This window comes from Equus quagga, chromosome 11, assembly GCF_021613505.1.
Source record: "Equus quagga isolate Etosha38 chromosome 11, UCLA_HA_Equagga_1.0, whole genome shotgun sequence".
NCBI classification, from domain to species: domain Eukaryota; kingdom Metazoa; phylum Chordata; class Mammalia; order Perissodactyla; family Equidae; genus Equus; species Equus quagga.
In genome coordinates, this window is record NC_060277.1 from 18,988,397 (window position 1) to 19,006,396 (window position 18,000).

An 18,000-nucleotide genomic window follows, 5' to 3' on the forward strand; every position below is an offset into this window, starting at 1 on the left:
GCAGATAAATACTTAGGCATTCTCTGTAGTAGAGAGGGCTATGGATGCTGCAAGAGCTGTGAAAATGAATCACCAAGTATTTTTAGCCATTTAACAAAAATGTGACATAAATGGCCCCAAATTACTGATTTGAGCTAGAGATTGTTAAATATACAGTTGGACTTGCTGACTCTTGGTGCAATTCTTACCTGCGCGTTTTACTTGCTGAAGTATAATTTTTCAAGGCCTGGAGAACTTTAAGTATTAGCTAGGCTTTCTTTTGCAAGCTCTAGACCCATCATAATCCCAGTTTTCCCTTAGAGTCTTCATTTTACATTTGCAATTCAGTGATTGATTTCTGCATTCTCAACCACCTGTTTCAAGCATTATCTCTTTTAGCCCATTCTGGACATAGTCAGAAAATACCTTTTTGTTGTCCTCGGTTTTTTATCAGCTTTAGTCTAACCAATAGTATTCATTTTTCTAGTAAGCTAGTGCCACTCATTTGTTACAGATTAACATGGGGTTTCTGTTCTGTTTAGTCTAATACAGTTAGACTCAATTAAGCATTCTCTAGGTTTCACTTACCAACCACAACCAATTGGTTCACTCGTATAGTCCTGCTCCATTTCTTTGCATTGCCTTTTTGTCTTTCTTACTCAGTTCTAGAACTGAATTATTCTTTATGCAGACCTCCAAACTAGTTAAGAGATTCTCTCATTCTCTGTTCACCAGAGAAGTATCATTTTGGTCTGCTCAGGCCATAATGTCCTGTGAGTACTAGTGACATACTTCATAATTTCCCTGGTCCCCACATAACAGAATCTCCTTGGGAATGCTTTCCTATTTCTGGATATTCAGCTCAGGCCAGACACCCACCACAGACCTTCCTTACTCAGAGCCCCTTCTCCCCGTTACTTCTGCTGCTGCTTCTACTTTATCTCCAGTTGATTCAAGTTTCCTTAAATCAATTTTCATCACTAAAAACAAACCAAAAACATTACCTGTATTCTTAATTATTGAGGTCCCTGCCCTATGGATATCTGAGTTTGCATCAGATGCACATTCTTGGCTTGACAATCTCAAGAGATTTGGGCTACGTCACGCAGTTCCACATGTGTTCTCACGTTACCTTCATAATCTTGACACAAGTTTTACTATCTCCATTGAAATAGTTGAGAAAACAGGATCAGAAAGTTGAAGTAAATTGCCTAAAATGCAAGTAACAGACGTATTTTTTAAATTTCATGCTAGGGTACCTATCACTATAACACAGTGATCTGAACTAAATTTGGTATAAAACAAAAACCCTATTTACGTGAGTATTCTGGACTCAGTTGAAGGTTATTTTTAACCCATTCATGGACTGGTCTTTGAAAGGGGTACTTTTACAGGATTCCATAGAGATTAAAACACTTCTGAATTTACATATGTAATCTTAATGTTTGCTGTCTAAATAAATAAAATTAGTTTGTTCCCTTTATCAAAGGGAGTAAATGCACCAAAAGGACTTTAAATATTATTACGAAATTTAGATGCTAAGAACTGTAAAGAAATGTTGACATCTCTATTATGTTTAGAGAATATTTTTTAATTGATTCAAGTTGGTGATGGCTTTTAACAAGCATTTAGTAAATTTATTCCTTCTCTTCTTTATTAAACTTTATTAAGCTTTGATCTCTACCAAGAAAGTAAAATGAGGTGTTTTTTAAGAGTCCGAGAACAGGTGCATGGGACAAGAAACTGACAAGCAGTCTATGTGCTATTGTAGTTCTCATTCTAAGTAATGACCCAACTTCTCTATAGGCCCAGACATCCCATCTCCCACGAAGTTTACTCGGACCAGTTTTCATTATTCCTTCTCCATTTTGGTTTCCTCAGAGCCAAAGAAGGAAGTTTACTAAGTGTTCAAGGTGGACATTTGAACCTGAATATGAAGAAAGTGTAGACCTGCTCATCGATGATTTTAGCATATGTGGCTTCCACGAAGAGCACACTTCGTTACACATTTTAGGACTCCCATGATTCTTGGTTCTCTATTTTACTCTTCCAGGTAAGTTCTATGTTATATCTGTTTTAATACTTTTTACTAAATCATAAGTTACTTTAGGAGAGAGCCCATGTCTTCATTTTTAATCCCTCATGTGTCGTGGTATGGCATGATTGTTAAAAGCAAGTGTAGTTTTAGACAGAATTTGCCCCATTCTAGATCTAACATTGGAAGACTTTTATGTGTCAATCAACTAAGAGCATGATTTGGGGGTCAAACTTGGGCTCGTGTACAGGCTCTGTTCCTTAGTGCAACATTGAGCAAGCATATTTAACCTCTGTGAATTTCAATTTCCTCATCTGTAAAATTTTAATAACTGTATACACCTCATATGATGACTATAGGGAGTAAATAAGGTAGATGAAGTAGCCTGGTGAGGAGTCAGCACTCATTATCATCATTTTTTTTTTTACCATTACTTCTGAGGATGATTTGAGAGACCAACAACAAGAGACACCTTTTTGAATTCACCCTGTGTGGACTGGACGATGCCCAAGGATTTTCAATGGCAGCAACCAGACCACACTGGGTGAGTCCACTCTTGAATATATCCCAGTCTTGCACTAACTTGGAAGCTAACTCTTGTGATAATCTTGTGCTCAAGAGCCTGAGAAGAGGTAAGGAATGTTCCTGCAATATCACACATTTAAAAAAGGCTATCCATGTGATTCCAGCATACAGTCAGGGTTATTATATCCAAAGAGATAGACTGACATTCCATTTTATGTTGGTTTGTTATATGAAATAATCATATAGATTTGATTTTCATTCAAACCAGCTCACTAAAAGTGTGTGTACTCATATATGTGTGTATATGCATATGGATGTACATATGTATATATATATGCTTTAAATATATATATATATATTTAAAGTTATTGTTGGGTATGATCTTTGGTGGAAAAGTCATACTTGATTCAATTTAGAGTTTAACAAACTCAGAAGTAGCTGACTTTAGATTGCAGTTGGTTCAGCCGAAGCTTTTGCTACCTCAATATTCCAAATACCAAAACCTGACAAACTGTTTGCCCGCTGTGCCATTCAGATCTTTTCTCTGCTGATGAGATCAACTGGCCAGCAAAGAAAACCTCGCTTCTCTTGCATATTTGTAGGTATCTTTTAGATGATGAATGTTTGCCTGGATGCTAATATTTAACTGCCTGTTGATACAATTTTCCTGCTTTCTTACTTGATATAACTTTATCATAGGATATCCAGCTTTTCTTCTCAAATATGCTTTTTAATTTTTATAGTGCCATTTTTGGATGATTATTTTTACTCTTCATAGCCAAGTAGAGACACTGGCACTTTTTAGAGACAATGAAAAAATTTAAAAGTCTAATTACAGTCCAACAAAAAAAACAACATTCATTAGAAGCAGTGACCAACTTTGTTAGAAAGGGGAAAGGAAATTTGGAAATAAACTTTACCCTTTTTTGACAAGATGGAAAAAACTGAGGTCAGATTATGTGGTGACTTGTTCAGATTCCTTGGGTAGGTACTGGTAAAAGCAGGACTAGAACTTCTGACTTGAATTTTTTTTCCACTCTTTAGTGGCCAAAAAAGTGCAATTAACTTCTTATTTTGGAGTTCTCATTTTTCATATTAACAACAGCAGTTTATAGGCACTTAAAGATGTATTATTCTTTGCCATTGACAAAATAAACATGAATAAGGAAAAATAGCTTTATTTTTAAAAGAAATCAAATGTCTATTGACAGTATACATGAGACAGCATCTTTCATTTAGCTCTAAGCTTGATTGCGTATGCTCATTATCATATTCCAATGAGATTTTGGAAGTCAATTTCAAATACACTGTTGTATACTTAGTAGTAGAGAGCAAACAAAGCTACTGACTTTGAGGAAAAAATTTCAGTAACTGTTTATCTACCCTGAGATACTTATCCTCACAATATATTGGAGGTTATTTGAGCATTTAAAAATTTAACAAAATATTTATCTTTTCACTACATGCATCAGTATGCTAAATTCTCTGCTACAATCCAAGTAAAATAATGATAGTTACCAGCATGTTTTCTGATACTGTCCATGATGCACACAGTGAAATTACAGCATAAGAGTAGCCAGGAATTTATATTGTAAACATTATCTGGCTCCAAACATCTTGCAACAAATAGCTACTAATATGACTATACATACGTGGTATACATAGCACACAGAACACAATAATCCCAGATTGTAATATAACTATAAATCCCTTAAAGCAACTTTTCTCAACCTTTTTTTCATTATCATCCCCCATTCCAAGGAGAAAAATTAAATTTAAATTAAATTAATAAATTTAACTTTAAATTACATTTCTCCCTAATGTGAGAAATTAATACTAAGGAATAAGACTTTATTGGGTAGGGTTGAGCTTTGGAAGGCCACAATCCATTGCATCATCTAAGAGTTTTTTTCCCCTTACGAACCAATTTTTGTCCCATTGAGAATACATGCCTTAAAGTGAAGGAAAATGAATGAAACAGCCTTTAACATTATTAGGAAGGAGAAAACCCTAATGGGTAACATCGGAAGTTGAAATAATTGGCTTCTCATATCATCTCTGCCCATACTGGCTGTGTGGTCTCAGAAGAAATCATGTCTCTTTATTTCCTTTTTTTTGGGAAAACACAACAATAGCATAAAACCTGACAGCTTGGAAAAATAGTTTAATGTCACTGGACCCAGTGTTCTTGGCTATAAATTGAAGGAACAGGTGTAAATCAGTTCTTCTCAATTCTGGCTGCATTTTCTGGGGCCTGGAAGAGAAGCCAATGCTCATCTATATTCCCAGACCAATTAAACGAATCTCTGGAGGTGACAGTCTAGCCAGTGGTTCTCAAATTTAGGGTGAATCACACTGTAATTTAACACAGATTGTGTGGGGCCCATTCCCAGAGTTTCTGATTCTGTAGGTCTGGGGTAGAGTCTGCAAATATGCATTTCTATCAAGTTCTCAGGTGATGCTATGGCGGTGGTTTCGGGACCACACTTCGAGAACCACTGTCTAGGCATATGTGTAAATATGTGTGTGTATGTATATACGTATAACTCCCCAGACGAATTCTCATCTCAGAACTATTGGTATAGAAAATATGAATAAGGTTCTTTTCAGTTCTAAGATACTGAAATTTTAATAAGCTGAGAGTTCCTGGGCGTGAAGATGATCCATATGGAAAGCAGTCCTATGGAAAAACATATCAATGTCTTGGTCAATTTTCAATATGAATTTGTTCCTCTAAGGCATTTTACAGTGTTTCTTGAAAATTAACATCTTTATAGGACATTTGCTGCATATATGGTTCTTCACTTCACTTTTTAGTAAAGATAATTTATTTGGTTGTCAGTTTCTCATTATTTGATAAGACCAATGGAGGGTTTGGATAGTAGCCAGCCGTTTTTGAACTATTTGAAGAGAACCTGGTAAATTTGTAGTCCAGGGGTAATTCTGAAAAAAAAAAAAGTAAAAAAAAAAAAAAAAGATTTGATTATTCTGAAGATCTCAAAAGGCCTTCTATAAGTATAAACAAATCAAAATTTGATAGTCATTGATAAAAAACTTATTTTTTAGAGTTTCCTAATTTTAATATTCTTTTCTCGCCTGGATAGGTTGCACCTAGGATGAAGAGTGTAAATGTCTTTCCCTATAAAGTTTACAATCATAATTTAAGTCAGACTACATCTAGAGAAATTACAAATCCTCTTAGAGCTCTAACTAGTGAGTTTAATTTTAATACTCTCCACACAAAAGTTAACACATAAAATAGGGATGCTCATCTGATTTTTTTTTTAATTAAAATATCTCTCAGGCCCTACCTCAGGGGATCATGTAACTGGTAAATGAGAACTAGTAATCTTCATAGCCCTTGGTAATAACGTGTTGCTATGAATCATCTTTGAATGCTTAGATAAATAAGGATTTAATAAGCACAATGTGGTAACTTTCCATATGGTAAACATTACACCCACACACAGTAACAAGGGGAATAGGGAGAGAACATAAAATGCATACTTTATTGATGGTAGGACATTGTGACATCTTCATATGTCTCAAAAGCTAGCCTTCAGATATTTTCTTCCCAAATTTCTTCAAGGAAATGTTACCAGAAATATCACAAGCGAAACATTATGATATATGTCATGTTATGACATTCATGCCACATGTATAGATACTGGGCAGTAATCCTTATTTCACAAATAAAACATCATTTGGTAGTACTGAGTATTTTGAAAATGACACTAGCAGAAACACTATACTTTATATTAAATGCCACTGAGAATCATCAAGGCCCAAGCAGTTAATCCTTATGAGTAGACAACTAGTACTAGAGATTGTGAAGGAACACTGCCTTTCTGATGCCACAGAAAGTGAAGATTACTGTAAACAGCAAAACATCCAGTATCAGTGAATTACATCGGTCTTCAGTGCTCAGTGAGCTGGAGTGTATTTTGAGCTGTGCCTTAAAGGCATTGGAGAGTAAACTGAGTTATTAAAATTATGTATCTGAAGTCCTGGATTTCTGATAAGCCACCAAAATGATACAGGCTAAGAGTTAAGCCAGCCACCTGTTTCTCTGACTTTCCTATACATTTCCTAAAGCAAATGTTTAGGTCTCTGTGTAGCCATTATTATAGGGTTAAAAATGATTACGGTATCAAAATGCTTATAAACCAACCACTATTTTAATGTAGACGGCTAATAAGTGCAAACTTATAACATCCATAAAAATGGCTTATATGCATTTAAATTTCAATGAGATAACCAAATCTAACAGAATATCCAGGAATAAAGAAACATTAAATGAATACAAAAAGGTTTTAAGAGGCAAAGGGAGACGATCGTGTTTGTTTTTCACCTCCCATCTCACTTAAAACAAAAATTTTATTCTCTCTCTCAGGTAGCCAAAAAGGTCTACTACTGTTAAGAAATTTGGGCATGGAACAGCCAGACTGAGATTAGATGACGATTCTGGTAAAACAAGGATCTCCAGACTGGGCCTCAGCAAGAGGGAAACATTCCATCTCCGTTACAGGAAAGTCACTGTTGGGTGCTGACTATATATTCAGAAGAAAAGAGAAAGGTAGACAACCAAATTCTTGTTTACTACAACAATGTTCTATTAAACTCCATGTACTAAATATACTGTAATATCAACCATATTATCTAACAATTCAATGAAGTGAACCAAAAGGAACAAATATTCTTAAACAGTAAGTTCAATGTAAAATAATATAACAGATAGAAACAGAACAACTTTGGGACTTTTTTTTTTTAAGATATTAGCAGGATAACATTTATATAAAGAGTCTAGTCTATCTTCAGTATGTCCAAAGCCATGGCCATCACATCACTTTTCTTCCAGTCGTTTTTCTTCCTTGGAGGTAAATTATATAGGACTATCCAACTTTACTGAATATGTTACTGAAATCATCAATTGAAAGTTCTGTGTGAGATATAACTTCTTTATAAGAATGTGATCATAGCAATGAGTGCTAACTTAGAGGGAGACTAATACTTTGCTTTTTGAGGAACTGTCTTGGACATCAAAATCAACAACTGAATATGACACACCCACTCTCATTCTTTCCCCACAAAGAAACTGGTACTTGTTTGGCTTTGTTTGACTACTGGTAAGTCCCACTTAATATTTTCTCCTGAGAAAAGTTAAACAGAAGAAAAATGACCTGCCAAGTTCTTTTCCAAGTTGCTGTGGAAGAAAGCTTTTGGAAAACGAAAATGGGAGGTACACTGATGTTATTGCTTCTTGAAGGAGAGTTCTTACCCCAGAAGATAGAGAGGGGGTTATTTTCCAATTCTTTGGAGAAATATTTAAATCGTGGAACAATGGAGATTCACTTTCTTTGACTTTTTTACTATTTCACAACCATATCCCATTAAACAGTTTTTATCCAGGTACTTTAGAATAACTCAGTGACTTCCATTATCATACTACCCTATTCCCTTACTGTAAATCTGAAACACTTTGAAAGAAAGGAAGAGTGAAATTTAAAAAATGAAAATAATAGTTTAATTGTGGGCTGACCCCTCTAAGTTACAAGGTCCATTTCTTTAAAAGGAAAATAGTAAAAGGAAGAAATATCTTTAGATTACCTTTCTTTAATTTTATGTGTGCAAGCATGGAACAAAATGAAAAACCATTCTTTTTGAAACCAATGAGAATGAGAGATGATTTCACTGCGTGGATATACTGACATTGGATTTGTATACTGGCACAGAGGAAGGACCTTTTGGAAGGTCAAACATATCTTGGGGTCATCATCATCATCATCCTATCAATAATTCAGATAAATATCTTGCTTTACTTTCTCTTACATCCATCTTATGAGGGGAGAAATGCAGCCTGGAAATATCCCCAATTTAGGAAAGAAGAATCTGAGGTTCAAAAAACTTAAGCAGACTACCACTTTTAAATTGGAGCTGAGACAACTAGAAGAGCTGAATAAAATACAAACATCAGAGTCAAGTCATTGGAGAGCTGAAGAGCCAACTAAGGCCTGAGGACACACAATTCCTGGCCCGGAATTACAAGCAGAGCAGTGAGCCCACATTCTGCCACAGTTTTCCCCTTAGGCACCTGGACTCTGGCTGAGGGTGTGGGAAGTTACAGAAGCAGAAAAACCAGTAGCAGAGCTTTGGGTAGTCTTGAAGGACGGCAGAAACAAAAATGGAGGGGCAGGGAATCTGCTAGAAAGGAAGGGGTGGAGAACCGGACTCTGCTGGTTTTCTCCTCAAGCCCTTTGCCAAATCCTGAAAGGAACTTCAAGAAACTAACAAGCAAGCAGAAGCACAGGCCTCTAGAAAGCAGAGTGGATTTTTCAGCAGTTTCTTGGTACTGGGAAAACAGGGAGGGATTAAATTTTGACCTGAGAGAGGAGAGGGCCTGGTGAATACCCGAGACTTTCAGTTTGCAATTTCTGAAAACAATTTGTTATTATGAAGTGATCCTCTTTCATGTTATAATGGATTTTTTCCTTAATGTCTACTTTGTTTCACATTAATATAGCTAACTCTAACTTTCTTTTGGTTACTGTTATCAGAGTATATCTCTTTCCATGTTTTAATACTCAAACTTTCCATGTCCTTATGTTTCAGATGTCTCTCTTATGAAGAGCCCATGGTTGGCTTTTGTTATTTCATTCAGGCTTTTTTTTTTGAGGAAGATTAACCCTGAGCTAAGTGCTGCCAATGCTCTTTTCGCTGAGGAAGACTGGCCCTGAGCTAACATCCACGCCCATCTTCCTCTACTTTATATGTGGGACGCCTGCCACAGCATGGCTTGCCAAGTGGTGCCATGTCCGCACCCGGGATCTGAACTGGCGAACCCTGGGCCGCCGAAGCAGAACGTGCGCACTTAACCGCTGCACCACCGGGCCGGCCCCTCATTCAGGCTTTTAATTGTAGTATTTAGCCACCTGTATTTAATGTATTTACTCAGATTTAAATCTATCATTTTCCTAAATGCTCTCCATTTGTCCTACTTATTCTTAATATTCTCTTTTCTCCCCATTTTTGTTTCCTTTTAGATTTTAAAATCATTTTACATAATTAGCTCAGTATGCATATCATTACAGTTCTTTTAGTAGTCATCTTAGAGATGACAACGTGCATTTCTGACTTATCAATATCTAACATACTCTTATCCTTTACCATATAGGACAAGGATGTTAGAACACGTTAACTCCAGCTGTCCCTCTTTGGGATTTATATGCTGTTGGTGTCATGTTTTAAAATTTTATCTTTATGTCAACTCCATGGAACTTTTTTCTTTATTGTTTCTAGCAGCAAACTTCACTTTAACATATTCACATATCTATCTCTAGCTGCTGTATATTCCTTCTTGCCTCTCCAGTCTTCCAACAGGGATCATTCTTACTTCGGCCTGAGGAACAATACCCCTTAGTATTTGCTTCAGTGCAGATCTTCTGGGGATACATTTCCTCCATCTTTGTCTGTTTAAAAATATTTTTCTTTTATTTTTTAATGTTATCTTTACTGGGCATAGAATTCCATCGAGATAGCCAGCCATTTTCTTCCAGCAATTATCTTTTGGCTTCCTTTGTTTCTGGGAGAAGTCAGATGTCAGTCTAACTCTTGTTCCTTTGAAATCAATCTGTCTTTATTCTCTGGCTGCTTTTAATATTTCTTTTTTTCTTTTTTTTTTTGAGGAAGATTAGCCCTGAGCTAACTGCTGCCAATCCTCCTCTTTTCGCTGAGGAAGACTGGCCCTGAACTAACATCCGTGCCCATCTTCCTCTACTTTATATGTGGGACGCCTACCACAGCATGGCGTGCCAAGTGGTGCCATGTCTGCACCCGGGATCCAAACCAGCGAACCCCAGGCCACCGAAGTGGAACGTGCACACTTAACTGCTGCACCACCAGGCTGGCCCCCTGCTTTTCATATTTCTCTATTGTCTTTGAGTTTTAGGAGTTAACTTTGGATTTCTTTTTATTTATTTTGGTTCAGTTCTTTGGGCTTCTTAAATCTTTGGCTTATTTTCTTTCATCGTTTTTGGAAAGTTTATAGCTATTGCTTTCGGCTTATTCTCTCATCTTCTGGGAGTCCAATGATAGAAATCTTATTTCTTCTCAATCTGTCTCCTATTTCACTTAGTTCCTCTTCTCTATCTTCTGTATGCTTTTTTCTCTTCATGCTTCATTCTGCATATTTTCTTTTGGCCTATTTTCTAGTGCACTAATTCACTTTTCCCAATTGTGTTTAATCTACTGTTAAAATGATCCATTAAGTTCTTAATTTTGATTTTTTAACATTTGAATTTTAGAATTTCCATTCTTATTATAGTTTTTATGTCTCTACCAAATTTCTTGTTCCTTTCCTTTCTGTACTTGACCATAGTAAACTTGGTTATTTCTGTTAGTGTAGTCTCAAATCCTTGTGTACCTGTATATTTTTTGTTATGTGCCAAACCTCATATTAATTGTTTTTAGTAATAGTTTGAGTCCTAGAATGATATCTTCCTCAAAAGAGAATATTTGATGGTTTCTAACAGGTGCCTTGGGGCACTACCAATCTGGAATCTTTTCAATCCAATTTTAGAGATTCAGCCTATTTAAAGCTGAGCTTCATTCCCTGTGTATGCCTACTTCCAATTCATCCTTACTCAAAGGGAAACTCCATTAGGATCTCAACACAGACTGAGAGAGTCCACACGGCTCACCCCTCCTTTGGTGGGCCCTTCCCTCCACTTTCTACCCCTGTGGGTTCATGAAGCTACTGAAAGCCCCAGTCCTCAGGTAAACCTTTCTAAGTATTTTCCCACTTACCTGCTATTGCTTCAATACTTGGAATTGCAATAGTGCTGTAAGTGCTGATTCTCTTACAAGACCATGTATAAACCAAGGAGTCTTCTGTATTTTCCAGTCCAGAAACTGAATCAATAAAAAAAGAGCCCCATGTTTTAGATAACGTATACAGAGGCTTTGCCTTTGGTCCCTGAAATAAGAGAATAATGAAACCTGGTTAATTGGTTTTCATTCTCATTGTAAGATTTTTCTCCCGACTAAGTAAATCAAGATAGAAAAACTCTAGGATTTTCAGTTGTTTACCTTTAACCAGACTATATGCTATATGAAATGTAAACACAAAGCTTAGAAGTCCTTTAAAGTATCCTCCTTGGTTTTGTTTGGGAACCCCTTCTCATCCTTCAGGATCTGGCCTGGACACCATCCAGGGTTTTTTCCTTGAGCTCCCACAGTCAGGTTGGATTAGGTCTCTTCCTTCATCCTCCCACTCTCTGAGTTTATCCCTAATATCCTACTTCTCATACTATCTTGCAATCATCATACTATTTACTTTTTACCCTTGAGAGATTATGAACTATATAAGGTTAGGAACTTTCCTATGTATTACTGTATCTTTAAGGCTTAGTGCCTAGGACAGGGCAGGCTCATAAAAATTGTAGACTAAATAAAAGACTCATTTAAAAATACTTCTCATTGTTCTATGGATATGGCATAAAATTAAGAATTGAAAAAAATCCTATCACATCCATATAATCTGGATTGTAAAATCTGTCATCCTTTTCTGATGAAAATTTCATTTTGGAGCAGCACCAAGTCCCAAATATGCTTCTAGATTCATGATTATCTGTGCTGGAACTCATTTTATGAAGCAAGATGCGAATATATTTTTTCAGATGATAGTGGAAATCAGCAAGAACCTATTCGGATTTCAGCGAAGATATTTAAGAGCAGTAAGGAATACAGGCATCTATGCCTCTGTGTGTACATTTAACGTTTATTCAAATATAATTTCTCAAAGTTTAAAGAGCAATTTTAAGGGTAAGTTTTCTTTACTTAGTTCATTATCTTTTCTAAAATAATGAGTCTAAGAAGAAATGACTCACATCACATGTACTGTGTGTAGGCAATGGCTCTGCAAACACTGCAGGGGCAGAATCTAGGCTGCTCCCTATCCCTATGAAGAGGAAAACAAACCTGTCTGCCCCTTCTGGTTCAATGTAACATGGTTGCTGCTGGAGTCTAAATGTCTGTGTCCCTCCAAAATTCCCATGTTGAAATCCCAACTCCCAACGTGATGGTATTAGGAAGTGGAGCTTTTGGGAGGTGCTTAGGTCATGAGGGTGGCGCCTTCCTGAATGAGATTAGTGCCCTTCTACAAGAGACCCCAGAGAGCGAGCTTCCCTGTTCTGAGGATGCAGGGAGACGATGGTGATCTGTGAGGAAGCAGGTCCTCACCAGACACTGAATCAGCCAGCAAACATGATCTTGGACTCACCAGCCCTAGAACCATGAGAAATAAATGTTGCTCATAAGCCACTCAGTCTATGGTGTTTTGTTAGAGCAGCCCAAATGGACTGAGACAGATGCCAGTCTTTGTTCATTCTGATACTGAGGTTTTTCATGACTCATTTTCTCAAATATAAAAAATATATACACATATCACTAATCAAAAGAATCATGCCATTTCTTGAATACATCAACAAGGAACACTCCTCTTTTGCTTAGAGCTCTACATCTCATGGATATCATCCTTTAATGGTAAGTGTTCTCACCAAGTTTCTATCCTCTCTTTACTCTTTCTCTCCCTTTGATACCTATTTACGTCCCAATTTTCAAATTAAAGTTTTTTTTTTCAAGTATCTTTCATTTTTTAGTTACCCCCTGGGAGTAATCAGATAAATATGTCCACTTCTTTTAGGGCTAACCACAATCCCTGTCACAAATATATTCTTCATTTTGGGAATTCTAAAAGGGTAGTGATTATATTCCAGATATAATTTTAAATAAAATAGTATTGGTTTCTGACTGAAAACCAAATAGCTGTTCACTAAAATAAAGATAAAAATTTGTTTTCATTATAGTACGGAGTTGGCAAACACAACGGAGAGAAGCTTTACTGAACAATATTGGTCCTAGTTCATGTTTTTCTAAGTTAACTCGTAGAAATGCATCTCAGACTATTTTATTAGTAAATCACTTTAAAAATCCAGACAGTTTTATCAGTCTGATGGTTTTAAAGTGGTATCGATATCACCATGGTTTTAATTTGCACTTCATGGATTACTAGTGAGGACGGGCATCTCCCTCATATGCAAGCCTTCCCCTTCAGTCAAGTGCCTGATACCTTTTCCCTAATTTCCTACTGAATGTTCTATTTCTTACAGGCTAGATATAAATTCACTGTCGGTTTTATTAGGTTGAATCCTATGAAAGTACTGATGCTCAACTGTTTTGACATACAAAAAAACCCCGGCAATTTCATAAGGTCCCATCTAAACAGACACTGCAAGGACCTTTTTCCCTGACTTTCACCCATTGGTTAACAGTATTCCAGGTATCTTGAACAAAAATATTTAATACTGATGCAAAGTCATCTATTTTTCTACTTATTGTTGCTCTTTTGGGTTCTAACTTGAGAAATCCTTCCCATCCTGAGGTCACAAGAATATTTTCATAGATTTTCTTCAATTAATTTTACAGATGTATTTTCTAGTTTCAGGTCTATAATCCATTTAGAATTTATTTTTATACATGTAGGGTGAGAAAGAGACTCATCTTATTTTTCTCCACATACTGAGACCACTTACTCAGTGCTATTTACTGAATGGCTATCCTTTCCTGCTGATTGATAACGCTCTACCATACGTGGAAACTTGGAATGTGATAAAGGGGTTGGTGCCTGGGTTCTTTTTTCTTTGCTCACTGACCTTTTTATGTATTTCGTCACCAGTACCTTAGTTAAAAAAATTACTGTAGCTTTCTAAAATGGTTAGTATCTGATAGGGTGAGATTCTCTCCCTTCATTATCCTTTCTTACAAAATTGTCTTAACTATTTGTGGGCCTTCAAGTTTTCTGTCTAAATGCAGAATCAGTTTGTGAAGGTCCACCCAAAATCCTCCTGGGATTTTGCAGAACATTACACTGACTTTGTAAATAAATTTGAGGAAAACAGGTACCAATATAAGCTTAAACCATGCATTCATAAATATGGTGTATCTCTTCATTTATTCATTGTATTCAGAATTAATAGAGCCTTAAAAATTTCTCCATTTCAGTCTTATGTATTTATTAAGTTAATTCCTATACAGTGATTCATTTTTGTTGCTTTGTAAATGATTTATTTCTCATTACATTTTGCAAGTGGTTATTGCTGGTATAGAGAAAAGCGATTGATTTTTGAATGCTGACATGGATCCAGCATTCTGACAACTCTCTTATCAGTTATAACAGCCTGTTGATTCGCTATGGTCTTCTATGCTAATGACCATATAACTCTGAAATAATGATAGTTTAATGTCTTCTCTTCGAATCTTTATTCCACATTTCTTTTTCTTGTGGTGTGGCCAGCTCAGGAGTAAGTCTAAAAGAGCCTCCAATTTAGTTAAGTTAGACCCATGAAGAGAGAGCACAAGGGCCTTCATGGCCGAGCAAAAGAGACACGGAGTATGACTGCAGTGAAGGATCTGGCCATCTCAGCGTCAGCCAAAAAACATCCGGTGCCACAGCAATGGATGAAAGCAGAGGGCAGGGAAGACACACAGATGGCCAACAGCATTATCCTGACATTGTTTAAAAATTATTGGGGTTGGCCCAGTGGCACAGTGGCTCAGCTCGTGAGCTCTGCTTTGGCAGCCTGGGGTTTGTGCGTTTAGATCCTGGGCGTGGACCTACACACTGCTCATCAGGCCATGCTGTGGCGATGTCCCACATACAAAATAAAGTAAGACTGGCACAGATGTTAGCTCAAGGACAATCTTTTTCACCCCCACCCCCCAAAAAAATCTTTTTAACAAGATCAACTGTAGAGCTGAGATGGTGTAAAGATCATTATGAGTGCCAAGAGCATCACTCTTGGCACAAACAAGCACATTCTAACATAGGTCAAACATAAAGGGCTTTTCTTTCAAGGAAAGAGCTGAAGGGAACCCTTACCTCATATTTTCCTTTCTTCTCTAGAGGCTCTGATTCCTCAGGCTTCCCGTCTCTGTCCCCTCTGAGCTCTTCCAGAATAAGGACTGTCTCCCAATTACTATAATGCCGGGCTGGGAAAATATCTGAGTGCATGCTGTCACCAAAATAAACCACCTGTAAGCCAGACAGCAAATTCTGTTTGAGACATGAGAATTGTGAGAGAGAAGGGTGTTCATTTTATGGAAAGCAGAAAAAAACTCCTCCACAGGTATCAGAGTGAGACAAATAAAAGTTGCATAAACATCTTAAACTTCCTTAAATAACTTCACAGGTGATCATCAACTTGCCCCATTTGATTCTCAGGGTGCCAAGAAGTTATACAACGCACCTGCAGCTAGAAGGCAGAAGGTAAGCGATTTTCTTCAATTTTCTGAAAAAGTAAAAGTCCATATGCTTACAGTGAAACCTGCCCCTAGAACTGAAGAACTGGTCAGATATTAGAGACGATTTGTTACTGTGGGATAGATTAGCAGGAGTGCACATCACAACTGCTTTTCCAGAGTTTCTCCGCCCCACTCAGACGTGCTGACACAGAACCTCTGAGGGTGGGGTTGGGCAAGCGGACTCTGGGAAGCGCCCCAGGAACTCTGAGGCAAAGCCCCACTGATCTAGTCCGCACCTCTCAATTTACAGATGAGAAAACGAGGGTAAGGGCATGTGCACTAGAACTTCCAAGTGAGGAAGGTCAGTCCACTAAACCCCTCAGGAGTCCCCAGGGGCTGTGGCAACGTGGGAGCCAACGGAGCGGGGCTCAGTTACCCGCTCATCTCTCCTGCTTGGGGGCTCCTGGCAAACATTTTTTAGAAGAAAGGTTCTGCTGTTAAAAATGCAACAATGACCAACATCAGCCATGTGATCAGGATGTCAAAAGCAAGTGTGTCTTTTGGCTAGTCTGTAGTGTAATTTCAGTTATTGTTTGTTTTACATATAAAAACTTTTCCGATGGACTGTTATTAGGATATCATTTCTCAGGCATCCCACACACCAATCCATTGTATTCTCTAGATGTGTGGTCTCCTGCCTGGAATCTTTGCTCTTCTCTGTTACTGATAAAGATGCAGTCTACATCAACAAAGAAGAGGCTTATTTAAGTGGAAGAGGTAAGAGAAGAGATTGGCAGATAGGCAGATGATTCCCTCACAGAGAACTAAGCTGAACGCATTAGAATTATGGTTTTAGTTTACAATGGTTTCTGTCTGCAAGTGGGCAGCAAGGGCTTGGCCTGAATCAGAAAATACCTTGGGTTCAGGTTTGCCAGTCATTTTCTTCAGGAGTTCATAAAGGTGGGCAGCGTTCCCTTGGGAGTACCAGCCAGGTTTATCCAGAGACGGCAGTGCCTCCTGCTCCTCGTCATTCTCTGAAAACACAGTTTGACAATCATATACGTTTTAGTCAAGTGAGAGCACGCTGTTGGGCAGGCCTCACTCTGGCATGGCTGCAGGACTTGTACAAGAAGGAACCATGTGGGGATGCGGGCTACCATTCAGGGAGCATCTATGTATTACAGGCACTTCATGGATATACATATAAAGAATAAAGATAGATATATATACATATGAAGAATTTATTTTTTAAAAGCAGTTTTAGGTTCACAGCAAAATTGAGAGGAAGGTACAGAGATTTCTCATATACCCCCTGCCACCCCTTACTGGTGATAATGATGTGTCAATGCAGGTTCATCAATTGTATCAAAGGTACTACTCTGGTGGAGGATGTTGACAATGAAGAGGTATATATTATTTGACACAACAGCACTCTTAATCAGGGAAAATAAGTCTCAGGGAAGTCATTTTGCCTAAGGTCTCAAAGCTGCTAAGTGATTTATTCAATGATTAGAGAGATGCCTGCTTGACATCATGGCCCTGCTTTGCAAAACGCTTTATTAAATAAACTACATAATGGAAGCCATTAGGTCCTATCTTTTTGGAACTGGGGGTGGGGGAGGTAGATTTTTATCAGTAGTCTATTAAACTCAGGCTGTGTAGAGTATGTTTTATATATTTCATTCTATATAACCCTCACGATCTGATTTAGGGTCCATAGCTACAGCTGCTGCTATTGATTGTCACAGTTTTGTTCTTCTAATTCCACCTTCATTTCCCTGCCTTGCTCAGTTTCTGACTAATGAGGAAACTAGCGCTCAGAGAGGTTTACATAGTTTGCTGAAGTTGGACTAGCGATTAGGAGGCATTTGCATGACCCTGAGAGTGAGCACCCCCATAAATTTTGCCCCCTAAATGTCACAATTGCTTTACCCTAGTCCCAGCCCTAGAGGGTAGTAAGAGGAGTATCTGATGGCAAAGCCCCCATCTGGGGGCTCTTCCAAGCTGTCCTCTCCCAGCACACTGCCGGCCACCTCTGTTAAAGCGGGGCTGGGGAAGAGGTAAACTGTCTCTGCCGCCCTGCATCTTGCCAGCTGTCTCATGCCTTATAGACACATCTGCCCACCAGCAAGATGATGAAGAAAGGTTTTGTGAAAAGATGATAC

General features: G+C 37.7%; 2 protein-coding genes across 6 annotated transcripts in view; one reads left to right on the forward strand and one right to left on the reverse strand.

Moving 5' to 3' along the window:
• TSPYL1 (TSPY like 1) overlaps nt 1-18,000 on the forward strand; it is a 37,547-nt gene that overhangs the window by 15,576 nt on the left and 3,971 nt on the right. The window contains exons 2-6 of one of the 5 annotated variants that reach the window (XM_046674296.1): nt 1,861-2,032; nt 2,456-2,558; nt 6,933-7,115; nt 15,784-15,860; nt 16,518-16,612. The gene's annotated coding sequence lies outside the window, so the exon portion shown is untranslated. Of the gene's footprint in view, nt 1-1,860; nt 2,559-6,932; nt 7,116-9,148; nt 9,252-15,783; nt 15,861-16,517; nt 16,613-18,000 lie in introns of those variants that run through there. The other 4 variants (XM_046674295.1, XM_046674297.1, XM_046674298.1 and 1 more) reach the window with 4 other exon arrangements.
• NT5DC1 (5'-nucleotidase domain containing 1) overlaps nt 3,702-18,000 on the reverse strand; it is a 125,312-nt gene continuing 111,013 nt past the window's right edge. The window contains exons 9-12 of the mRNA XM_046674294.1: nt 16,751-16,869; nt 15,474-15,626; nt 11,342-11,510; nt 3,702-5,482 (exon numbers count right to left, since the gene is read on the reverse strand). Coding sequence (XP_046530250.1) covers nt 5,367-5,482; nt 11,342-11,510; nt 15,474-15,626; nt 16,751-16,869 — 557 coding nt within the window. The 3' untranslated portion in view covers nt 3,702-5,366. The remainder of the gene's footprint in view (nt 5,483-11,341; nt 11,511-15,473; nt 15,627-16,750; nt 16,870-18,000) is intronic.